The sequence below is a fragment of the Electrophorus electricus genome, chromosome 1 (assembly GCF_041902795.1).
Source record: "Electrophorus electricus isolate QZ-2024a chromosome 1, ASM4190279v1, whole genome shotgun sequence".
NCBI lineage: Eukaryota > Metazoa > Chordata > Actinopteri > Gymnotiformes > Gymnotidae > Electrophorus > Electrophorus electricus.
This window is the reverse complement of record NC_137497.1, coordinates 16754971-16782790: the sequence shown is the minus strand read 5'-3', so window position 1 is coordinate 16782790 and position 27820 is coordinate 16754971. Positions and strand designations below refer to the sequence as shown.

General features: G+C 40.3%; 1 protein-coding gene across 4 annotated transcripts in view; it reads right to left on the bottom strand.

Annotated features, from left to right (window-relative positions):
• Positions 1-1199: 1199 nt before the first annotated feature.
• The window catches only part of LOC145657447 (NACHT, LRR and PYD domains-containing protein 3-like), a 49668-nt gene continuing 23047 nt past the window's right edge, over positions 1200-27820 (bottom strand). For 2 of the 4 annotated variants that reach the window (XM_081712089.1, XM_081712092.1), the window contains 8 exons: positions 23797-23967; positions 20995-21165; positions 18110-18280; positions 13622-13792; positions 7550-7723; positions 6646-6819; positions 2684-2730; positions 1200-2606 (listed from right to left, as the gene is read on the bottom strand). In XM_081712089.1, coding sequence (XP_081568215.1) covers positions 2071-2606; positions 2684-2730; positions 6646-6819; positions 7550-7723; positions 13622-13792; positions 18110-18280; positions 20995-21165; positions 23797-23967 — 1615 coding nt within the window. In that variant the 3' untranslated portion in view covers positions 1200-2070. The other 2 variants (XM_081712099.1, XM_081712095.1) reach the window with 2 other exon arrangements.

Below are 27820 nucleotides of genomic sequence, written 5' to 3'. Positions count from 1 at the left end.
CATACTATTGTTATTATAAAGTGTTTCCCTTAAACGCTTCACACCCTCTCCATTAGCCATTAGACCCCTGACACTGAAATGACCCCTGATACTGAAATGACCCCTGATACTTTGCACATTATAGCTTCCAAATATACACACCCTCGTACCTGGACATACCTAATAATCTAGTTTCTCTGTCTGCCGAGGCTCATCTACCCCTGATGTCATGATGTTACTGAGCCTCATCATCTGCCATGGCTCCTCCCACCACTCCCTGATGCCCCCTGCTATAGCCCACCACACCTCCACCCCACACAGCTACTTCTCTGTTGCCCTTGATGGACGTTCTCTTGAGGGATGGGTTTCATACACATGCACACCATCAGGACAAGACTAGGACCTCTAGAACATTAGACTAGACATTAACTTTTTCATTTTTTTGTTATTTTTCTCCTAAAATTATTTTTGTGGTGACCATTGTTGGCCAGAGGAGGATGGTGCCCCTTTTGAGTCTTGGTTCCTCTCAAGGGTTCTTTCTCATGCTCTAGGGAGTTTTTCCTCACCACTGTCACCCTTGTCTTGCTCACTGGGGGCTTTGGACGCTGACATTTGTAAACCTGCTTTGTGACATCTGTTGTAAAAAGCGCTATATAAATATGTTTGCAGTTCTCTGCTTCTAGAATTATATATGTATGTGTATTGCACGTGTGTGTATTTGTATTGTGTGTGTCTATTGTGAGGGATTTCTAATCATTCCTACATGGTATAGAACTGAATCCTTCAGGATTAGTCAGGCCACAGCCTGTATAAGTCAACACTGGCTCCACCTGCTCCTGTTGGCTCCTGTCGTCTGAAGTTCACCCGTGTTACACCACTACTGTGTTTCCTTCACTGGCTTCCAGATGTAAAAACCCCAATGTTCACTTAAAAAGCCAAGAATGGAGCAGCTCCTCCCTACGTGATGACACTGGTCAAAGCCCAGCCCCAACCTCAAATACACCTTCCTTCAAGTCTCATGGAAGACAAGCATCAAGACTCTTCCCTGACCATGTCCCAGATGGAGGGACGAACACTGTCTTCAAACGCAGACTGAAGACTCATTTACTTGTGGAGTATTTAAGAGTATTTATTTGTGGAGTATTTTTGACCACTAATACTGCACTTATGGAAATATCATTGTAATACTCCAGTGGTAAAGACACATGGCTACACTCCAACTGGATACAAAAGAAAAGGTTTTTATTGGCTCCCAGTGCTCCAGCGCAAAAGAAAAAACACATCCCATCAAAAACATACAAAAATGTTCAAAAAAAGGAAAGTTTAGCATTTACAAGGATAAAAGTCCAGCAATCATAAATTCTCCAATATCAATCAACTTCAAAACCTCAAAGATTTCCATTAGAAACTTAAATATGGAAAAACAGCAAATGAGGTGATGTCACTTCCTGTCTTTGGGCAGGCATATTCCCCATAAAAGTCCCCTTTAACACACTACGGTTTCTTTTCCCTCCAAAACAACATGGAAGTCTCTCCACAAAAATAATCACAGGTATGTTATTTTTCTCTTAATCTACTTTTGTCTTACCTACTTCAATCAAATATACAGACTTTTCTGGCTAGATAAACATTATACTTAAACTCTAGTAACATATTATAAGAATAATATTTCATCTCAAATATTTACAATACATTTCTATAATACATTTCACTCATACTGTGTACAACATCTGTATCTGTATCACTCCAACACTCAGAAAACAAAATGAAAAACCTTTCAGTTTCCAAAGATTTCCACCTTTAATGTGTAGATTTGTACAGAGTTTAACACAGTGAGGTTATGATTCCACAGCATGTGTAACTTGTAGAACAGTATTTATGTCATATGTACAGAAGTCAACTGCAGCTCAGTCCTTTATTGGAGCATCATTTATTGTGTGTGTGAGTGTGTTTGTGTGAGTGTGTTTGTGTGAGTGTGTTTGTGTGTGTGTGTGTGTGTGTATTTTATACTCAGCAGGCATGTGTGTATTATGATGTTCACCAGTTGTGTGTTTGCCTGCAGACTCAGGTGTTCCTCCAGGACACAGGAGGCTATTCTACCTCACACACACACACTGAGGAGTCAGAATAAACCCAAAACCCTGCATAGAGGGGCTCAGTGAATGTGGAGTGGAGTGTGTGTAAGTGTGTGAGTGTGTGTGTGTGAGAGGAGACACTGTAGAAGGACAGAGTGCCGGCGGGCCAGTCCAGATACACTCCTACTCTGTTGGAGCTGGAGGGGGCAGAGATGGCAGTTCTCTTCTTATTGTGCCAGACAGTGTAACTGTTATCAGAGCAGATCAGACTCCAGGACTTTATATTACATCCAAACCCACAGTCACTACTGAGTCCTTTCCTCCTGATTCCTTTATATGTCAGTGCTATACCAGCCCTCTCACTCCACTCAACCTCCCAGTAACAGCGTCTAGTCAGACTCTCTCTGCACAGAACCTGCTTACAGACATCAAATCTCTCTGGATGATCAGGATACGACTGCTGCTCCCACACACATGTCACCTTTCTGTTCCTCTCAGATAGAGAGAGATGTGTGTGTGCTGTGTTTGGGTCCAGTGTGAGGTCACACGCATCTGCACACAAGAAGACACATTAGAGGAGAGATCACAAATACTGTGTGTGTGTGTGAGTGTGTACATTTAGTTCTTACATTTTCTTAGTCCTGGTTTGATTCTGATCTCCCCTGCGTGCTCCACCCTAAAGAAACACACACACACACACAAACACAAACAGACAATAGTTCTGTCTCACACACAGATAATAGTTCTGTCGCTCTCTTTCTCTGTCTCACACACATATAATTGTTCTGTCTCTCTCTCTCTGTCTCTCACAAAGATACTAGTTCTCTCTATCTTTCACATACACACAGATAATAGTTCTGTCGCTCTCTCTCTGTCTCACACATAATAGTTCTGTCTCTCTCTCTCTCTCTCTGTGTGTGTCTCACACAGATAATAGTTCTGTCTCTCTCTCTCTGTCTCATACACACAGATAATAGTTCTGTCTCTCTCTGTCTCATACACAGATAATAGTTCTCTTTCTCTCTGTCTCTCACACAAGTAATAGTTCTCTCTTTCTCTGTCTCACACAGATAATAGTTCTGTCTCTCTCTGGCTCACACACAGATAATAGTTCTGTCTTTCTCTCTCACACACAGATAATAGTTCTGTCTCTCTCTGTCACTCACAGATAGTAGGTCTGTCTCTCTCTCTCTGTCTCACACAGATAATAGTTCTGTCTCTCTCTCTGTCTCACACACATAATAGTTCTGTCTCTCTCTCTCTCTCTGTGTGTCTCACACAGACAATAGTTCTGTCTCTCTCTCTCTCTCTCTCTCTCTCACACAGAAAATTTCTGTCTCTTTCCCTCAGACACACAGATAATAGTTCTGTCTCTCTCTTTCTCAGATAATAGTTCTGTCTCTCTCTCTCACAGATAATAGTTCTGTCTCTCTCACACACAGATAATAGTTCTGTCTCTCTCTCTGTCTCATACACAGATAATAGTTCTGTCTCTCTCTCTGTCTCACACACACAGATAATAGTTCTCTCTCTCTTTCTCTCACACAGATAATAGTTCTGTCTCTCTCTCTGTGTATCACACAGATAATAGTTCTGTCTCTCTCTCTATGGCTCACACAGATAATAGTTCTGTCTCTCTCTCTTTCTCTCACACACACACAGAGATAATAGTTCTGTCTCTCTCTCTCGCTCACACACAGAGATAATAGTTCTGTCTCTCTCTCTCTCGCTCACACACAGATAATAGTTCTGTCTGTCTCTCTGTCTCACGCACAGATAATAGTTCTGTCTCTCTCTCTTTCTCTCACACACACAGAGATAATAGTTCTGTCTCTCTCTCTCTCGCTCACACACAGATAATAGTTCTGTCTGTCTCTCTGTCTCACGCACAGATAATAGTTCTGTCTCTCTCTGTCTCACGCACAGATAATAGTTCTGTCTCTCTCTGTCTCACGCACAGATAATAGTTCTGTCTCTCTCTGTCTCACGCACAGATAATAGTTCTGTCTCTCTCTGTCTCACGCACAGATAATAGTTCTCTCTCTCTCTCTCTCTCTCTCTCTCGCTCTCGCTCGCTCTCTCTCTCTCTCACACACTCACATGCGCGCGCCCATGCACAGGCATAGGTTTCTCTCTATCTGACACAAATACCCACAGAGCCTTTTCCTACAAACCTCCCACACTATGGAATAACCTTACTGTAAATGTTTGAGGATTTCCATATTTAAGGCTGAAAACATCTACTTATTAACTACTTCCCATCTTAGGTAAAGGTGTAGATCTGGGGGTCCATGGGCATTGGGAGTTCTGGTAAACTGGGATGTGATGATGATGTCACTTCACCTCTCTTTTGTCTCTCTAGTGAGTTGACTGAGAGCGGTGGAGTGTTGATCATGCCTGTGGTTCCTTTTAGCTGTGCTGCCACAGCTACATCTGCCAGAGTCCATCTTTGCACATCATAGTTCCCTAATTTACACACCCTCTACCTGGACATGTCTAATAATCTAGTCTCTCTGTCTGCTGAGGTTCACCTGCCCCTGATGTTGTGATGTTACTTTCTCAGCTGCCATGGCTCCTCCCACCACCCCCTGATGCCCCCTGCCGTAGACCCCCACACCTCCACCCCACACAGCTACTTCTCTGTTGCCCTTCATGGACGATCTCATACAGGAAGAGTTTCGGTCATGTGCACACCGTCGGGACCAGATTAGGACTTCTAGAAAACCAGACTAGACATTAATTGCTCATTGTTCCATTTTTCTTTATGTATTTCTCTCCATCTTACTACTTATTCTGCTCCTTATTGTCTATATTCTTACTACTGTAATGTCTGTTATTGGCCAGAGGACCCCCACCAGTCAGCACTGACATCCACACGTCTCTCACACATCTGGAGGACATGGACAGTTATGTTTCAGTGCTGTTCACTGACTACAGCTCAGTATTCAACACAGTCACCCCAACCAAACTGACAAACACTCCTCACCATCGGACTCACACCCTCCTTCTGTAAATGGGGGCTGAACTTTCTAACAGACAGAATCAGTCAGTCAGAACTGGCAGTGTACATCCAGCACATGGATTGAGAACACTGGGACCCCGCAGGACTGTGTGCCCACCCAGTATAACACCAGCATCATCAAACTGGTTTGACTGATCACTGGATGAGACAGCATACAGGAGGGAGGTGACAGACATGGTGACATGGTGTCATGACAACAATCTCTCCATGAATGCAGACAAGACCAAGAAGATGATTGTTGACCCAAGGAAGAAGGAGAAGCAGCAGTACACACCACTACAGAAAGGAGAGATGGAGGTGGAGAGGGTGAACTCCTTCACCTTCCTGGAGTTCACATCAGTGAGGACCTCACCTGGACCTACAACACACACCACATTAGTGAAGACCTCACCTGGACCTACAACACACAACACATCAGTGAGGACCTCACCTGGACCTACAACACACCCCACATCAGTGAGGACCTCACCTGGACCTACAACACACAACACATCAGTGAGGACCTCACCTGGACCTACAACACACCCCACATCAGTGAGGACCTCACCTGGACCTACAACACACAACACATCAGTGAGGACCTCACCAGGACCTACAACACACAACACATCAGTGAGGACCTCACCTGGACCTACAACAAACAACACATCAGTGAGGACCTCACCTGGACCTACAACACACAACACATCAGTGAGGACCTCACCTGGACCTACAACACAAAACATCAGTGAGGACCTCACCTGGACCTATAACACACACCAGATCATAAAGAAATCCCAACAGTATCTGCTGTGTCCTCTGTTTATGTATGATACACAACATGACCTTCAGGTTAACACTCTCCTGACATCAGAACTCTGAAAATGTTCAGCTCTTGTTCACAGTTTTATTGACGTCGTGAGGAAACGTGAAACTGAATCACATGAAAGACAATCAACAACACACCAGCCACAACACGTACCGACACACACAACACACAATACACCAAACTTCACAGAGAATAACATTATCCGCCAAATAATGATCTATGATTACAAATAACAATAAAATAAACTAAACACAACCACGATGTTTTCAAAAGGTATGAGATGTATGCAGACACAACTGGATTAGCACAGATACAATAACTACAATAACTATAATAACTCCAATAACTAACTATAATAACTAGAACTCTTGGAGTTGTTCTCTCTCACTCTGCGATCGCTACACCCATGAACCGACTCACTGCTACTGACACCCTGTGGTTCTTAAATGAATTACAACTAACCTCAAAAAATGGAACAAAGTTTCTAAACTGACAGAGCAGCATCTGTACTTCCTGAGGAGGCTGAGGAAATGTAGCATGTCAACTAAAACTCAGCAGTTCCTACAGGAGAACGATAGAGAGCGAACTCACCAGCCACGACAGTGTGATATGGGAACGGCACTACTCAGGAATGGAAGACTCAGTTTTCATTATTTTCTCATTCTCACTCTTTCATAAACACACAGACACCAGCACAGAAACACATACACACAGACACACACACACATATACATGTAAGCACACACTATAACGTTCCATACCTGAGAGTGTCCAGTCTGCAGTGGGGATCCTCCAGTCTAGCAGAGAGCAGCTTCACTCCTGACTCTCCTGGGTGGTTGTACGTCAAGTCCACTTCTTTCAGGTGGGAGGGGTTTGACCTCAGAGCTGAAGCCAGAGAAGAACAGCCTTCCTCTGTGACCAAACAACCAGACAGTCTGCAGAAAGGAGGGAAAAAGGTAGAAAGACAGAGAGTGAGATGCACTTCCAGACCAGCCTGCATGGGGCAGCTAGAGAGTGTGCTAACTGTAGTGGAGGTTCCTCCACTCTCATCTCCAAGATGGTGTCCTCCATGGCAGATGGCTTTGTTCACTCTTCTCCAGATCGCTGCTGTCTGTGTTTATTTTAGCTCTTATTTTTATTCCTGCCTTTCAGAAGTCTAGTGCACTATTAACCTACATCAGAAGAACCCTAAAGCTGGACTTACACTGTGTGATTTCAGTGGTCTTATAAGACTGATACATGTCAGACTGTATGAGATGATGCAAGTAAAATCTTGGCAGAATTCTACATCTTGCTGTGATAACAGGAGTAATATCATTGTCACATTTCTGGACCTGTGAATCAGAGAAAACTATTTAATTACATGTTTAATACAGAGACAGGACCAGTGACAATGCAGAGATAAAGTCTAAGAATCCTAAGCGATGCATACATATATACATGGGGGGGGGGGGGGTTGTTTATGCCATTAAAACAAGTATAAACAAGAGTCCTGTAATCTAGGAGTCTTTTCTTTAGGAAGAAGGTGATTCCTGCTCTATTAGTAGAGAAATTGAATTCTAGCACAAAGATGTGGCCAAATTATTATTTCCAGTGAATTTCACTAGAAAGCTCATCTTATTTTTAGATACAAGAAGAATATTTATTGACTATAACAAATCTCACCTGAGTATCTCCAGTTTACAGTGTGAACTCTTCAGTCCAGCAGAGAGCTGCTCCACTCCTGAATTGTTCAGGTCATTGGTACTAAGGTCCAGTTCCCTCAAGAGGGAGTTTGGCAGTTGCAAAGATGATGCCAGATTTTCACAAGTGTTTTCCCCAAGATTAGAGATAGCTAGACTGCAAGTAGACACAACAGACATTACAATATACTCTACAGTAGATACAACAGATATCACAATATACCCTACAGTAGATACAACAAATATTACAATATACTCTACAGCAGATACAACAGACATTACAATATAGTCTACAGTAGATATTACAATGTACATTATAGTAGATACAATAGATGTTACAACATGCTCCATAGTATATACTATAGTGGAATTGTTTTTGCATTATGGGAAATTTCTGAGAAATAGATATCCAAAATCATCATATTGTAAATGAGTACATGAATTCACCTAATGGTAGTATGACTTTAATATGGGATTATTAAACTTCCACGTGCTGTCCAGACAGCAGAGTCCCTTGCAGTCTTCAAACGCCGACTGAAGACCCATCTGTTTGTGGAATATTTAAATGACCACTGATCCTGCTCCTATGTTGACTAACTGAAACTCTAGTATTTATTGTAGGGTGTTTATTACTCTGATGCTGACTGCTCCTATGTTGACTAACTCTAGTACTTATTGTTTATTACTGATGTTGACTGCTCCTGTGTTGACTAACTCTAGTACTTGTTTATTACTCTGATGTTGACTGCTCCTATGTTGACAAACTCTAGTACTTATTGTTTATTACTGATGTTGACTGCTCCTGTGTTGACTAACTCTAGTACTTATTGTTTACTACTCTGATGTTGACTGCTCCTGTTGACTAACTCTAGTACTTGTTTATTGCACTGATTGTCTGTTATAGAGCTTATATGTATTTTGTACTTCTAGGCATTAGCACTGATCCCTGTATTTCAACAGTATTCTAGTTCATTGGTATCTTGGACTGTAACCTACTTTACTGGCTAGGATCTGTTCTATGAGGAAATGACAAAGTAATTTTCTAAGTCGCGCTGGACAATAGCGTTTTCCAAATGGCGTAAATGTACATATAAATGTACTCTTATGTGGTCATGGAACTGTCTTGGCTTTATGGGACATTTCTGAGAAATAGATATCCAAAATCAGCCTAAATTAAATGAGTACATGAATTCACCTAAATGTATTGATTTTAATATGGGTTTATGAAAAAATAATACAGTGAAATTTGTCCAAACTGTGCTGATAGCCAAGGTACACTACTCATATGTGGTAAGTGCACATGTTCTGGCATTATGAGAAATAACTGAGAAACAAATATCCATATTCAGCCTTTACGAAATGAATACAAATTCACCTGAAAGGTAGTACAAATTTAATATGGCTTTATGAAAAAATATTAGTGAAATCTGTCCAAACTTACTCTGCTAATAGCCAAGGGCTCCTACTCTAATGTGGTAGTAGAACTTTCTTGGCATTATGGGAAATTTCTGAGAAATAGATATCCAAATTCAGTTTATAGAAAATTAGTGCATGATTTCACCTAAAGGTAGTTTGACTTTAATATGGATTTATGAAGATATTGTACAGTGACATGTGCCCAAACTTACTCTGCTAATAGTCAAGGGCTCCTACTCACATGAGGTAGTGGAACTGTTTTTACATTATGTTAAAATTCAGAAAAATATGTAATCATACTTTCTGAATTAAATGGGCATGTAAACATCATTACAAATACAGACTTCAATATAGATTTATTAAAAACTGGTGCAGTAGAATCTTTTCAAACTTGATCTGGTGATATCCAAGGGCCACCACTCAACTGGCAGTGGAATATTTCAGCCCTGGAGTTCCGCTGCCCTGCACATTTGCCACATTTCACTAGTGATAATCCATTTCAGCTGGCAGTCAAGATCTAGAATAAACTTTTGAGAAGCATGATGTAGAAAAAGCAGTTTCCACAATGCTTATTAAGCTGTGTAAATATATTACCAATTGTGTTTAATCTAATCATACAGTTAAACTAGTTCAATTAAGTAAACTGTATTTTGTACTTTTAAATGTAGTAAACGGGCATGTCCATCAAAGCTCTTAAAAATACGCAAGTGTTTCTCCTTGGTATGGGAGCGTTCGTTTGCGGTGAGCAGCGAAATACCATAAATCGCGAATATATGCGCATAGCAATTTAAAAGCGTGACATCACCGTGAATCGATAAAGCGCGGATAGCTTGACCGTGGTTGTAACCTAGTGACCACCTGTAACCTAGTAACCACGTTTAAATGTGTTTAAACTGATGTAGGGGACATGACTGATTAATACACAGCTGTACTTCATGAACACCAGATGTTATAAATCACATCCCCGTCAAATCTCCCGTCACACCCTCACCCTCCTGCTCTCAACTACGTGAAGATCCAACCGCATTTCTCCTCAAGACTGTAGCTCGATTGTTGCAACGACAAGACTTCCAATCTTGCTTATTGACGGTTTGGTCAAATTGTTGAGACTGTTAGCTGGTTAGATATCTGTGCTGAACAGTAAACAACTAAACAAATCAACATAGCTAGACTTTCTTTGCTAACATTACCTAGTTAGCTGTTAGCCATGAATGACGATCAGAGATTCAGTGAAAAACTCACACAGGCTTTGTCTGTCTGTCTTAGTCCATCTACTTTTACTTTTTGTCTGTCCCTTTCTGGTATTTTCCTTTTCTCTTGGAAATCACCATAGCAGCAAATATCCTCCAATTCCAGTTTGAGATTTTCTGTCATTTTCATGATCCACTACAGTTCTCTTCACCTCAGTAAGTTAAAACAGCTCCTCTGATGCTATTGGCCACTGTAATGACGTTATTCAATATTCTGCCGCCCCGGCCGTCCTACCACATATGTGATTGGATAAAATTACTGTCACTCAAATTGAGAACCTTGTCACTCATATTCCTGTTACTGCTGGATACAAGTGCTTCTTGGATATTCATGTTATTACTACCTTTTTTTTTTTTTTTCAAATGGTACAATTTAAAAAATTTGTGGTGTTTTTATTGTACCTTTTGACATTTTTTAATATGTCAACTTAGACTTCGTAAAAACACAAGGGCAACAATCACAAGGTTATTACTGTATTTCTAGACCAAATTTTTATGCTGTTCCAGTGAGGAACACATTCTATCAGTGGTGGTCACGCAAAGATAAAAGTTCTGCCTCTTTCGCTCTCTCTCCCCCTCTCCCCCTCTCTCTCTCACACACACAAATAATAGTTCTGTCTCTCTCACACACAGTAGTTCTGTGTCTCTCTCTCTTACACACACACACACACACACACACACACACACACACACAAGTTTCAGTTGAGGTGAAGCATTATAAACAGTAAATGAAACATACATTCTTGTGTCAATCTGCATAATAAATTTCAAACAGTAGTTATATTTGTCCTGATCTAAACAGTGTGAGCTCTGGTTTACTGTCTGGCAAATAATTTTAGCACCAAATGTCCAGCTGAGGCCTGCAGAACATATTTAGTGGGGGGACAGATGGGACCAGTGAACATCTTGTGGTGCCACACTAAAATGCCCTTACAGCACAGAGGAATTTCAGGGTACACAAGTTCATACAGTGGTAAAACCACTATTATAGTTTATAATAAACTACATTCTGCTGAATTCCTGCTGATTATGACATTCACATTAAGTAAGTCAGGGAATCATTAATTAACCCATAAGATTACAATTTGAATGAATCATCACCAATAAATCAAGGGTGTGGGTTACATAAACATAAATATTATTACCTGAGAAAGGTTTCATTTCTTTCCAGCACTTAATATTTTATATCACTTACAAGTATCTTCCATTCTTTGATTCATCCCCTCGAAAAAGGTTTACAAGATTACAAAAATTATGTGATTATAATGTGATTATAATTCTACGTGTGGTTTCTCAGTGTATCTGAATTATGTAGTATCAAATGATGAATTATGGGTACAGGAATATCTGATCTAAAGTTCTGATGTAATTACAAAACACCACACATGCTATGCACCACACACACACACACACACACACACACACACACACACACACACACACACACACACACACACACACAATATAGCTACTTCACATAACTAATTTATTAATCACTAAAATCAACCATTTACATTAACACAAAAAAACAAATAAACAAGTCAGCAGAGCTGTGGGGCTACAGTGAGAGTGGACACAGCTGACACTACAGCAGACCTGTGGGGCTACAGTGAGAGTGGACAAAGCTGACACTACAGCAGACCTGTGGGGCTACAGTGAGAGTGGACACAGCTGACACTACAGCAGACCTGTGGGGCTACAGTGAGAGTGGACACAGCTGACACTACAGCAGAGCTGTGGGGCTACAGTGAGAGTGGACACAGCTGACACTACAGCAGACCTGTGGAGCTACAGTGAGAGTGGACACAGCCGACACTACAGCAGACCTGTGGGGCTACAGTGAGAGTGGACACAGCTGGCTCCTCTGTCTCTGTCTGCTGTGTCCACTCTCTTCCATGTCCTCCTCCTGGACACTTTCACCATCAAGTTCTTCTGTCCTTTCTCTCTCCTGCTGTCTTCTTACTAAAGAAGGTTGCCATGGCAATAGCATTACTCTTTCTCTTCATCTTGGTTGTTTTCTGCCTCTCTATACTAACTGTAAACGAACAAGCAGGAGTATTTTATATTCTAGCCAGTCCCTTAGATTTAAGGAATCTAACATTAGCCTCATTAGCTTTGTTACAGTACATCAGGCACCCAGTGACACACACACACACACACACACACACTTCACTCCTTCTCTCCTCCTAATCTCCTGATTACTGATTACTGTGTCTTGTTTGTATTTCTTTCTCTTTTGTAATTAAGTCCACAGGTTCACTCGTCCAGTGCTGAACATTGTTCCTCACTACTGTGTTCAGATGTCCTGAGTTTACTGTCAGCTGTCTGCTCAGTTTCTCTCTCTGCTGACTCCACGTCTTCTACCATCACTGTTCTATTTTTGTTTGATGTCTCTGGCTTGATGAAAAAATTAGCAGCCAACATTTACTCCTAAGTCAAGCTAGTATGATGTTAGCATGAGGTATCTAGGTGTAGTAACCAACAATATACTGTAACTTGGCAAGCTTAAGGTTACTAATATTAGCCAGCTACATGTTTCATAAAAACACCCGTGGAGAGAGATCACAGGTTTATCTTAAGGAATAACCAATAAACCTTTCAGTTCTATTGAATGAATATTAACTTGTTGCGTTCTTTCCTCCAGCACGGCAATCAGTTCAGCTCATCTCAACATGTGTTGAACACACGGTGTAAATCATAATGAGAACAGGGTCTCCCACCCAAAAACACAGGGGAATCATGTGTGCTTGTAAAAGTGTCCTGTAATGTGCCCAGAACCTCAATGGTTCAGCTTTAAATGTTTTAATTAAGATTTAAAGCACTTTTATTTGCAGAGAGATTAGAATGACTGATGTTTACAGTGTTTCCATACATAAACTAGATAAAATCACTCAGTGAAAATCTTACATTAGAACACTTCATTTTACAGCAGTGTTGTTCGAGTTTCTGAATATATTCATCCTGTAAGACATTTTGCTAAATTTCTGCACTCAGGTGACCAAAAATGCAGCTTTTGGACAAAATGCCAAAGCGCGTAGTTGAAGCAGCATTGTAATAAATATACCTGTACAGGCGGACAAGGACTCATCTGTGTCTCCTCTTTACAATCTTATATTTCTCTTCTAGACTTGAATATACGATCATGCATGACAAATGTAACTCTTTGTCTCCACAGTGTGGTCATTTAATGAAATGCATTGAGGTTTCAACAGAAAACTATATTTAGAAATATTTAGAGAAGAGAACATTATAATATAATATAAAAGTGCAAATTTCCTTGCATTGCCTTGTCTGGCAATGTTTGTTTAATACTGTACTATAAAGGAGTTGACACTGACCTTTTTAAAATGGCTCTTTATTTACATTCAAAAATAGTCACAGAAACTCACCTGAGAATCTCCAGTTTACAGTGTGAACTCTTCAGTCCAGCACAGAGCTGCTCCACTCCTGAATTCTGCAGATCATTATTATTTATCTCCAGCTCTCTCATTGAGTTTTCTGTTTGTAGAACTGATGTGAGAGATTTGCAAGACTCTTCAGTGAGACCACAGCCAGATAGTCTGTAAATGAGTAAACACAGTAAATAATGTAGTTCGGTCAGAGGATGATGAATTAAATGATCTGAACTGCTAACAAAAATTTTAAGAAGAGCTTGAAAGGTTTCGAACACACTGATACATTTTCAGCCTTTTAATTTACAAACACAGTAAAGTTTCAACATCACAGTGTCTTCATCAAAGACAAAATTGACAAAGAAATGACAAATAACATTCATTAGCAACCTAAGACAGGAGACCAAATAATGGATGGTTGGTTCATAAGTCAGTGAATGGCAGGTGCCATAATCAGAGTCCATATATCAAAATATCCCACCCCTAACACCATAACAGGAAAAAGAACAACACAGATCTCATTCAATGTTTCACAAATACAAATACACTAATATACAAACAGAAAATATTGTTTAAAGACACGCAGAGTAGTGATTATAGAGGAATAAACACTGCAGTAGTGATTATGGAGGAATGAACACTGCAGTAGTGAATATTAGTGTATAAACACTGCAGTAGTAATGATGGTGGGATGAACACTGCAGTATTGATTATAGAGGAATGGACAGAATGCAGAGAGCAGAATCTTTTACTAGTGTTTACATTGCTGTGCTCACACTATGAGTCAATGATCATGAAACATTCTCCTGTGCCTTTGCTTTTCCCAGTGAGGTCCTGAGTTCTGTCTGTGTGGTGCACCGAGAATCCTAGAGGCTTAATCGCTGAGTCAGGGATCCCATGAGTCAGTCAGGTGTGTGAGAGGCAGACCCCATCAGTCAGTCAGGTGTGTGTGAGGCAGACTCCATCAGTCAGTCAGGTGTGTGTGAGGCAGACCTCATCAATCAGTCAGGTGTGTGTGTGAGGCAGACCCCATCAGTCAGTCAGTTCTGTCTCTCTCACACACACAAATAATAGATCTGTCTGTCTGTCTGTCTGTCTCTCTCTCTCTCTCTCACACACACACACACACACACACACACACACACACACACAAGTTCTGTCTCTCTGTCTCACACACACACACACACTCACAGATAATAGATAATAGTTCTGTCTCTATCTTTGTCTCTCTCTCACACACACACACACACACACACACACACACACACACACACACACACACACACACACACACAAGTTTCAATTGAGGTGAAGCATTATAAACAGTAAATGAAACATACTTGTGCCAATCTGTATAATAAATAAGATTTCAAGCAAGTAGTCATATTGGTCCTGAATTAAACAGTGAGAGGTCTGGTTTACTGTGTATAAACACTAGTCATATTGGCCCTGAACTAAACAGTGTGAGGTCTGGTTTACTGTGTATATACAGTAGTCATATTGGCTCTGAACTATATATTGTGAGGTCTGGTTTACTGTGTATAAACAGTAGTCATATTGGTCCTGAACTAAACAGTGTGAGCTCTGGTTTACTGTCTGGCAAATAATTTTAGCACCAAATGCCCAGTTGAGGCCTGCAGAACATATTTAGTGGGGGGACAGATGGGACCAGTGAACATCTTGTGGTGCCACACTAAAATGCCCTTACAGCACAGAGGAATTTCAGGGTACACAAGTTCATACAGTGGTAAAACCACTATTATAGTTTATAACAAACTACATTCTGTTGAATTCCTTATCAGATTATGACATTCACATGAAGTAAGTCAGGGAATCATTAATTAACCCATAAGATTACCATTTGAATGAATCATCACCAATAAATCAAGGGTGTGGGTTACATAAACATAAATATTATTACATGAGAAAGGTTTCATTTCTGTCCAGCACTTAATATTTTATATCACTTACAAGTATCTTCCATTCTTTGATTCATCCCCTCGAAAAAGGTTGTATTTCAAGATTCCAAAAATTCTACTTGTGGTTATAATTCTATGTGTGGTTATATTTCTACATGTAGTTATATTCATACATTTGGTTATAATTCTACATGTGATTATAATTCTACATGTGGTTATATTTCTATGCGTGGTTATAATTCTCATTGTATCTGACTTATGTAGTAACAAATGATGAATTATGGGCGCAGAAATGTCTGATCTAAAGTTCTGATGTAATTACAAAACACACATGCTATGCACCACATATACACACAAATACACCCACAATATCGCTATTTCATACAACTAATTTATTCACTAAAATCAACCATTTACATTAACACAAAAAAAACAACTAAACAAGTCAGCAGAGCTGTGGGGCTACAGTGAGAGTGCACACAGCTGACACTACAGCAGACCTGTGGGGCTACAGTGAGAGTGCACACAGCTGACACTACAGCAGACCTGTGGGGCTACAGTGAGAGTGGACACAGCTGACACTACAGCAGACCTGTGGGGCTACAGTGAGAGTGGACACAGCTGACACTACAGCAGAGCTGTGGGGCTACAGTGAGAGTGGACACAGCTGACACTACAGCAGATCTGTGGGGCTACAGTGAGAATGGACACAGCTGACACTACAGCAGACATGTGGGGCTACAGTGAGAGTGGACACAGCTGACACTACAGCAGAGCTGTGGGGCTACAGTGAGAGTGGACACAGCTGACACTACAGCAGAGCTGTGGGGCTACAGTGAGAGTGGACACAGCTGACACTACAGCAGATCTGTGGGGCTACAGTGAGAATGGACACAGCTGACACTACAGCAGATCTGTGGGGCTACAGTGAGAGTGGACACAGCTGACACTACAGCAGACATGTGGGGCTACAGTGAGAGAGGACACAGCTGGCTCTTCTGTCTCTGTCTGCTGTGTTCACTCTCTTCCATGTCCTCCTCCTGGACACTTTCACCATCAAGTTCTTCTGTCTTTACTCTCTCCTGCTGTCTTCTTACTAAAGAAGGTTGCCATGGCAATAGCATTACTCTTTCTCTTCATCCTGGTTGTTTTCTGTCTCTCTATACTAACTGTAAACGAACAAGCAGGAGTTTTTTATATTCTAGCCAGTTGCTTAGATTTAAGGAAGCTAACATTAGCCTCATTAGCTTTGTTACAGAACATCAGGGTCCCAGTGTGACACACACACACACACACACACACACACACACACACACACACACACACACACACACACACACACACACTTCACTCCTTCTCTCCTCCTAATCTCCTGATTACTGATTACTGTGTCTTGTGTGTCTTTCTTTCTCTCTTGTAATTAAGTCCACAGGTTCACTCGTCCAGTGCTGAACATTGTTCCTCACTACTGTGTTCAGAAGTCCTGAGTTTACTGTCAGCTGTCTGCTCAGTTTCTCTCTCTGCTGACTCCACGTCTTCTACCATCACTGTTCTATTTTTGTTTGATGTCTCTGGCTTGATGAAAAAATTAGCAGCTAACATTCACTCCTAAGTCAAGCTAATATGATGTTAGCGTGAGGTATCTAGGTGTAGTAACCAACAATATACTGTAACTTGGCCAGCTTAAGGTTACTAATATTAGCCAGCTACATGTTTCATAAAAACACCTGTGGAGGGAGATCACAGGTTTATCTTAAGGAATAACCAATAAACCTTTCAGTTCTATTGAATGAATATTAACTTGTTGCGTTCTTTCCTCCAGCACGGCTCTCAGTTCAGCTCATCTCAACATGTGTTGAACACACGGTGTAAATCATAATGAGAACAGGGTCTCCCACCCAAAAACACAAGGGAATCATGTGTGATTGTAGAAGTGTCCTGTAATGTGTCGAGAACCTCAATGGTTCAGTTTTAAATGTTTTAATTAAGATTTTATGGGCTTTTATTTGCGGAGAGATTAAAATGACTGATGTTTACAGTGTTTCCATACATAAACTGGATAAAATCACTCAGTGAATATCTTACATTAGAACACTTCATTTTACAACACTGTTGTTGGAGTTTCTGAATATATTCATCCTGTAAGACATTTTGCTAAATTTCTGCACTCAGGTGACCAAAAATGCAGCTTGTGGACAAAATGCCAAAGCGCCTAGTTGAAGCAGCATTGCAATAAATACAACTGTACATGTGGACAAGGACTCATCTGTGTCTCCTCTTTACAATCTTAATTTCTCTTCTAGACTTGAATATCTGCTCATGCATGACAAATGTAACTCTTTGTCTCCACACTGTGGTCATTTAATGAAATGCAGTGAGGTTTCAACAGAAAACTATATTTAGAAATATTTAGAGAAGAGAACTTTATAATATAATATAAAAGTGTAAATTTCCTTGCATTGCCTTGTCTGGCAATGTTTGTTTCCTACTGTACTATAAGGGAGTTGACACTGACCTTTTTAAAATGGCTCTTTTTTTACATTCAAAAATAGTCACAGAAACTCACCTGAGAATCTCCAGTTTACAGTGTGAACTCTTCAGTCCAGCACAGAGCTGCTCCACTCCTGAATTCTGCAGGTCATTATTATTCATCTCCAGTTCTCTCAGTGAGTTTTCTGTTTGTAGAACTGATGTGAGAGATTTGCAAGACTCTTCAGTGAGACCACAGCCAGATAGTCTGTAAATGAGTAAATACAGTAAATAATGTAGTTCGGTCAGAGGATGAAGAATTAAAAGATCTGAACTGCAAGTAAAAAATTTAAGAAGAGCTTGAAAGGTCTGGAACACACTGATACATTTTCAGCCTTTTAATCTGACAATCACAGCAACATTTCAACATCACAGTGTCTTCATCAAAGACAAAATGTACAAAGACATGACAAATAACCTTCATTAGCAACCTAAAACAGGTGACCAAATAATGGATGGTTGGTTCATAAGTCAGTGAATGGCAGGTGCCATAATCAGAGTCCAAATATCAAAATATCCCACCCCTAACACCATAACAGGAAACAGAACAACATAGATCTCATTCAATATTTCACAAATACAAACACACTAATATACAAACAGAAAATATTGTTGAAAGACACGCAGAGTAGTGATTATGGAGGAAAAAATACTGCAGTAGTGATTATGGAGGAATGAACACTGCAGTAGTGATTATGGAATAATGAACACTAGTATGATTATGTTGGAATGAACATTGCAGTAGTGAATATTAGTGTATGAACACTGCAGTAGTAATGATGGTGGGATGAACACTGCAGTATTGATTATGAAGGAATGGACAGAATGCAGAGAGCAGAATCCTTTACTAGTGTTTACATTCCTGTGCTCACACTATGAGTCACTGATCATGAAACATTCTCCTCTGCCTTTGCTTTTCCCAGTGAGGTCCTGAGTTCTGTCTGTGTGGTGCACCGAGAATCCTGGAGGCTTAATAGCTGAGTCAGGGACCCCATCAGTCAGTCAGCTGTGTGTGAGGCAGACCCCATCAGTCAGTCAGGTGTGTGTGAGGCAGACCCCATCAGTCAGTCAGGTGTGTGTGAGGCAGACTCCATCAGTCAGTCAGGTGTGTGTGAGGTAGACCCCCGTCAGTCAGTCAGTCAGTCAGGTGTGTGTGAGGCAGACCCCAACAGTCAGTCAGGTGTGTGTGACTCAGACCCCATCAGTCAATCAGCTGTGTGTGTGACTCAGACCCAATCAGTCAGTTAAGTGTATGTGAGGCAACTATCTCATGTCTGCTGTTGAGATGAAATGTGTCCCTGGAGTTTGTCCTTCATGGACTGTATGTGTGCAGTAAAATACTGCGGAGAAGAGGACCGTTCACATGTTGTTTCAGTTGGATCAAAACTTCGACTCACTTCTCCCCACTACAGCAGACCTGTGGGGCTACAGTGAGAGTGGACACAGCTGACACTACAGCAGACCTGTGGGGCTACAGTGAGAGTGGACACAGCTGAAACTACAGCAGACCTGTGGGGCTACAGTGAGAGTGGACACAGCTGGCTCCTCTGTCTCCTGGACACTTTCACCATCAAGTTCTTCTGTCTTTTCTCTCTCCTGCTGTCTTCTTACTAAAGAAGGTTGCCATGGCAATAGCATTACTCTTTCTCTTCATCCTGGTTGTTTTCTGTCTCTCTATACTAACTGTAAATGAACAAGCAGGAGTATTTTATATTCTAGAAATTTCCTTAGATTTAAGGAAGCTAACATTAGCCTCATTAGCTTTGTTACAGTACATCAGGCAATCAGTGTGACACACACACACACACACACACACACACACACACACACTTCACACCTTCTCTCCTCCTCTCCTCCTCATCTCCTGATTACTGTGTCTAGTTTGTCTTTCTCTCTTGTAATTAAGTCCACAGGTCTTGATGAAGTCCACTGTCTTGATGAAAAATTAGCAGCCAACATTCACTCCTAAGTCAAGCTAATATGACATTAGTGTGAGGTATCTAGGTGTAGTAACCAACAATATACTGTAACTTGGCAAGCTTAAGGTTACTAATATTAACCAGCTACATGTTTCATAAAAACACCCGTGGAGAGAGATCACAGATTTATCTTAAGGAATAACCAATAAACCTTTCAGTTCTATTGAATGAATATTAACTTGTTGAGTTCTTTCCTCCAGCACGGCTGTCAGTTCAGGTCACCTCAACATGTGTTGAACACAAAGTGTAAATCATAATGTGAACAGGGTCTCCCACTGAAAAACACAAGAGAATCATGTGTGATTGTAAAAGTCTCCTGTAATGTGTTTAGAACCTCAATGGTTCAGCTCTAAATGTTTCAATTAAGATTTTAAGGGCATTTATTTGCAGAGAGATTAGAATGACTGATGTTTCCAGTGTTTCCATACATAAACTAAATAAAATCACTCAGTGAAAATCTTACATTAGAACACTTCATTTTACAACACTGTTGTTGGAGTTTCTGAATATATTCATCCTGTAAGACCTTTTGCAAAATTTCTGCACTCAGGTGACCAAAAATGCAGTTTGTGAACAAAATGCCAAAGCACCTAGTTGAAGCAGCATTGTAATAAATACACCTGTACATGTGGACAAGGACTCATCTGGGTCTCCTCTTTACAATCTTATATTTCTCTTCTAGACTTGAAAATCTGCTCATGCATCACAAATGTAACTTTGTCTCCACAGTGTGGTCATTTAATGAAATGCAGCGAGGTTTCAACAGAAAACTATATTTAGAAATATTTAGAAAAGAGAACTTTTTAATATAATATGAAAGTGTATATTTCCTTGCATTGCCTTGCCTGGCAATGTTTGTTTAATACTGTACTATAAGGGAGTTGACACTGACCTTTTTAAAATGGCTCTTTATTTACATTCAAAAATAGCCACAGAAACTCACCTAAGAATCTCCAGTTTACAGTGTGAACTCTTCAGTCCAGCACAGAGCTGCTCCACTCCTGAATTCTGCAGGTCATTATTATTCATCTCCAGTTCTCTCAGTGAGTTTTCTCTTTGTAGAACTGATGTGAGGGATTTGCAAGACTCTTCAGTGAGACCACAGCCAGATAGTCTGTAAATGAGTAAATACATTAAATAATGTAGTTCAGTCAGAGGATGATGAATTAAAAGATCTGAACTGCTAATAAAAAATTTAAGAAGAGCTTGAAAGGTCTGGAACACACTGATACATTTTCAGCCTTTTAATCTGAAAATCACAGCAACATTTCAACATTACTGTGTCTTCATCAAAGACAAAATGGACAAAGACATGACAAATGACATTCATTAGCAACCTAAGACAGGTGGCCAAATAATGGATGGTTGGTTCATAAATCAGTGAATGGCAGTTACCATAATCAGAGTCCAAATATCAAAATATCCCACCCCTAACACCATAACAGGAAACAGAACAACATAGATCTCATTCAGTGTTTCACAAATACAAACACACTAATATACAAACAGAAAATATTGTTGGAAGACATGCAGAGTAGTGATTATGGAGGAATAAACACTGCAGTATTGATTATGGAGGAATAAACAATGCAGTAGTGATTATGTTGGAATGAACACTGCAGTAATGACTATGGAGTAATGAACACTGTAGTATTGATTATGGAGGAATGAACACTGCAGTAGTGAATATTAGTGTATGAACACTGCAGTAGTAATGATGGTGTGATGAACACTGCATTAGTGATTATGGAGGAATGGACAGAATGCAGAGAGCAGAATCTTTTACTAGTGTTTACATTCCTGTGCTCACACTATGAGTCACTGATCATGAAACATTCTCCTCTGCCTTTGCTTTTCCCAATGAGGTCCTGAGTCAGTTAAGTGTATGTGAGGCAATTATCTCATGTCTGCTGTTGAGATGAAATGTGTCCCTGGAGTTTGTCCTTCATGGACTATATGTGCGCAGTAAAATACTGGGGCGAAGAGTACCATTAACATGTTGTTTCAGTGGGATCAAAACTTCGACTCACTTCTCACTTCTCCCCACTACAGTAGACCTGTGGGGCTACAGTGAGAGTGGACACAGCTGACACTACAGCAGACCTGTACGCTACAGTGAGAGTGGACACAGCCGACACTACAGCAGATCTGTGGGGCTACAGTGAGAGTGGACACAGCTGACACTACAGCAGACCTGTGGGGCTACAGCGAGAGTGGACACAGCTGACACTACAGCAGACCTGTGGGGCTACAGTGAGAGTGGACACAGCTGACACTACAGCAGACCTGTGGGGCTACAGTGAGAGTGGACACAGCTGGCTCCTCTTTCTCTGTCTGCTGTGTCCACTCTCTTCCATGTCCTCCTCCTGGACACTTTCACCATCAAGTTCTTCTGTCTTTTCTCTCTCCTGCTGTCTTCTTACTAAAGAAGGTTGCCATAGCAATAGCATTACCCTTTCTCTTCATCCTGGTTGTTTTCTGTCTCTCTATACTAACTGTAAACGAACAAGCAGAAGTATTTTATCTTCTAGCCATTTCCTTAGATTTACGGAAGCTAACATTAGCCTCATTAGCTTTGTTACAGTACATCAGGCACCCAGTGTGACACTCACACACACACACACACACACACACACACACACACACATATAAACACTTCACTCCTTCTCTCCTCCTAATCTCCTGATTACTGGTTACTGTGTCTAGTTTGTCTTTCTCTCTTGTAATTAAGTACACAGGTCTTGATGAAGTCCACTGGCTTGATGAAAAATTAGCAGCCAACATTCACTCCTAAGTCAAGCTAATATGTTGTTAGCGTGAGGTATCTAGGTGTAGTAACCAACAATATACTGTAACTTGGCAAGCTTAAGGTTACTAATATTAGCCAGCTGCATGTTTCATAAATACACCCGTGGAGAGAGATCACAGGTTTATCTTAAGGAATAACCAATAAACCTTTCAGGTCTATTGAATGAATATTAACTTGTTGAGTTCTTTCCTCCAGCACGGCTGTCAGTTCAGCTCATCTCAACATGCGTTGAACACACGGTGTAAATCATAATGAGAACAGTGTCTCCCACCCAAAAACACAAGGGAATCGTGTGATTGTAAAAGTGTCCTGTAATGTGTCCAGAACCTCAATGGTTCAGCTTTAAATGTTTTAATTAAGATTTTAAGGGCTTTTTTTGCAGAGAGATTAGAATGACTGATGTTTACATTGTTTCCATACATAAACTAAATAAAACCACTCAGTGAAAATCTTACATTAGAACACTTCATTTTACAACACTGTTGTTGGAGTTTCTGAATATATTCATCCTGTAAGACATTTTGCAAAATTTCTGCACTCAGGTGACCAAAAATGCAGCTTGTGGACAAAATGCCAAAGCGCCTAGTTGAAGCAGCATTGTAATAAATACACCTGTACATGTGGACAAGGACTCATCTGTGTCTCCTCTTTATAATCTTAATTTCTCTTCTAGACTTGAAAATCTGCTCATGCATGACAAATGTAACTCTTTGTCTCCACACTGTGGTCATTTAATGAAATGCATTGAGGTTTCAACAGAAAACTATATTTAGAAATATTTAGAGAAGAGAACTTTATAATATAATATAAAATTGTACATTTCCTTGCATTGCCTTGCCTGGCAATGTTTGTTTAATACTGTAATATAAGGGAGTTGACACTGACCTTTTCAAAATGGCTCTTTATTTACATTCAAAAATAGTCACAGAAACTCACCTGAGAATCTCCAGTTTACAGTGTGAACTCTTCAGTCCAGCACTGAGCTGCTTCACTCCTGAATTCTGCAGGTCATTATTATTTATCTCCAGCTCTCTCAGTGAGTTTTCTGTTTGTAGAACTGATGTGAGGGATTTGCAAGACTCTTCAGTGAGACCACAGCCAAATAGTCTGTAAATGAGTAAATACAGTAAATAATGTAGTTCGGTCAGAGGATGATTATTTAAAAGATCTAAACTGCTAACAAATTTTAATAAGAGCTTGAAAGGTCTGGAACACACTGATACATTTTCAGCCTTTTAATTTTACAAACACAGCAACATTTCAACACTACTGTGTCTTCATCAAAGACAAACTGGACAAAGACATGACAAATAACATTCATTAGCAACCTAAGACAGGTGACCAAATAATGGATGGTTGGTTCATAAGTCAGTGAATGGCAGGTGCCATAATCAGAGTCCAAATATCAAAATATCCCACCCCTAACACCATAACAGGAAACAGAAAAACAGATCTTATTCAATGTTTCACAAACACAAATACACTAATATACAAGCAGAAAATATTGTTGAAAGACACGCAGAGTAGTGATTATGGAGGAAAAAACACTGCAGTAGTGATTATGGATGAATAAACACTGCAGTATTGATTTGGAGGAATGAACACTGCAGTAGTGATTATGGAATAATGAACACTGTAGTATGATTATGGAGGAAGGAACATTGCAGTAGTGAATATTAGTGTATGAACGCTGCAGTAGTGATTATGGAGGAATGGACAGAATGCAGAGAGCAGAATCTTTTACTAGTGTTTACATTCCTGTGCTCACACTATGAGTCACTGATCATGAAACATTCTCCTCTGCTTTTGCTTTTCCCAGTGAGGTCCCGGGTTCTGTCTGTGTGGTGCACCGAGAATCCTGGAGGCTTAATAGCTGAGTTAGGGATCCCATGAGTCAGTCAGGTGTGTGAGAGGCAGACCCCATCAGTCAGTCAGGTGTGTGTGAGGCAGACCTCATCAATCAGTTAGGTGTGTGTGTGAGGCAGACCCCATCAGTCAGTCAGTTCTGTCTCTCTCACACACACAAATAATAGATCTGTCTGTCTGTCTGTCTCTCTCTCTCTCTCTCTCACACACACACACACACACACACACACACACACACACAAGTTCTGTCTCTCTCTGTCTCACACACACACACACACACACACACACACACGTTTCAATTGAGGTAAAGCATTATAAACAGTAAATGAAACATACTTGTGTCAATCTGTATAATAAATAAGATTTCAAGCAAGTAGTCATATTGGTCCTGAATTAAACAGTGAGAGGTCTGGTTTACTGTGTATATACAGTAGTCATATTGGCACTAAACTATATAGTATGAAGTCTGGTTTACTGTGTATAAACAGTAGTCATATTGGTCCTGAACTAAACAGTGTAAGCTCTGGTTTACTGGCTGGCAAATAATTTTAGCACCAAATGCCCAGTTGAGGCCTGCAGAACATATTTAGTGGGGAGACAGATGGGACCAGTGAACATCTTGTGGTGCCACACTAAAATGCCCTTACAGCACAGAGGAATTTCAGGGTACACAAGTTCATACAGTGGTAAAACCACTATTATAGTTTATAATAAACTACATTCTGCTGAATTCCTTATCAGATTATGACATTCACATGAAGTAAGTCAGGGAATCATTAATTAACCCATAAGATTACAATTTGAATGAATCATCACCAATAAATCAAGGGTGTGGGTTACATAAACATAAATATTATTACATGAGAAAGGTTTCATTTCTGTCCAGCACTTAATATTTTATATCACTTACAAGTATCTTCCATTCTTTGATTCATCCCCTTGAAAAAGGTTGTATTTCAAGATTCCAAAAATTCTACTTGTGGTTATAATTCTATGTGTGGTTATATTTCTACATGTAGTTATGTTCCTACATTTGGTTATAATTCTACATGTGATTATAATTCTACATGTGGTTATATTTCTATGCGTGGTTATAATTCTCATTGTATCTGAATTATGTAGTAACAAATGATGAATTATGGGTGCAGAAATGTCTGATCTAAAGTTCTAATGTAATTAAAAAACACTCATGCTATGCACCACATATAAAAACAAATACACCCACAATATCGCTACTTCACACAACGAATTTATTCACTAAAATCAATCATTTACATTAACACAAAAAAACAACTAAACAAGTCAGCAGAGCTGTGGAGCTACAGTGAGAGTGCACACAGCTGACACTACAGCAGACCTGTGGAGCTACAGTGAGAGTGGACACAGCTGACACTACAGCAGAGCTGTGGGGCTACAGTGAGAGTGGACACAGCTGACACTACAGCAGACCTGTGGGGCTACAGTGAGAATGGACACAGCTGACACTACAGCAGACATGTGGGGCTACAGTGAGAGTGGACACAGCTGACACTACAGCAGAGCTGTGGGGCTACAGTGAGAGTGCACACAGCTGACACTACAGCAGAGCTGTGGGGCTACAGTGAGAGTGGACACAGGTGACACTACAGCAGAGCTGTGGGGCTACAGTGAGAGTGGACACATCTGACACTACAGCAGACCTGTGGGGCTATAGTGATAGTGGACACAGCTGATACTACAGCAGACCTGTGGGGCTACAGTGAGAGTGGACACAGCTGGCTCCTCTGTCTCTGTCTGCTGTGTTCACTCTCTTCCATGTCCTCCTCCTGGACACTTTCACCATCAAGTTCTTCTGTCTTTTCTCTCTCCTGCTGTCTTCTTACTAAAGAAGGTTGCCATTTCCTTAGATTTAAGGAAGCTAACATTAGCCTCATTAGCTTTGTTACAGTACATCAGGCACCCAGTGTGACACACACACACACACACACACACACACACACACATACACACACACATACACACACTTCACTCCTTCTCTCCTCCTAATCTCCTGATTACTGTGTCTTGTTTGTCTTTCTTTCTCTCTTGTAATTAAGTCCACAGGTACACTCGTCCGGTGCTGAACATTGTTCCTCACTACTGTGTTCAGATGTCCTGAGTTTACTGTCAGCTGTCTGCTCAGTTTCTCGCTCTGCTGACTCGACGTCTTCTACCATCACTGTTCTATTTTTGTTTGATGTCTCTGGCTTGGTGAAAAAAATCAGCAGCTAACATTCACTCCTAAGACAAGCTAATATGATGTTAGCGTGAGGTATCTAGGTGTAGTAACCAACATTATACTGTAACTTGGCAAGCTTAAGGTTACTAATATTAACCAGCTACATGTTTCATAAATACACCCGTGGAGAGAGATCACAGTTTTATCTTAAGTAATAACCAATAAACTTTTCAGTTCTATTGAATGAATATTAACTTGTTGCGTTCTTTCCTCCAGCATGGCTGTCAGTTCAGCTCATCTCAACATGTGTTGAACACACAGTGTAAATCATAATGAGAACAGGGTCTCCCACCCAAAAACACAAGGGAATCATCTGTGATTGTAAAAATGTCCTGTAATGTGTCTAGAACCTCAATGGTTCAGCTTTAAAGGTTTTAATTAAGATTTTAAGGGCTCTTATTTGCAGAGAGATTAGAATGGCTGATGTTTACATTGTTTCCATACATAAACTAGATAAAATCACTCAGTGAAAATCTTAGATTAGAACACTTCATTTTACAACACTGTTGTTGGAGTTTCTGAATATATTCATCCTGTAAGACCTTTTGCAAAATTTCTGCACTCAGGTGAACAAAAATGCAGCTTGTGGACAAAATGCCAAAGCGCCTAGTTGAAGCAGCATTGTAATAAATACACCTGTACATGTGGACAAGGACTCATCTGTGTCTCCTCTTTACAATCTTATATTTCTCTTCTAGACTTGAAAATCTGCTCATGCATCATAAATGTAACTCTCTATCTCCACAGTGTGGTCATTTAATGAAATGCAGTGAGGTTTCAACAGAAAACTATATTTAGAAATATTTACAGAAGAGATCTTTATAATATAATATAAAA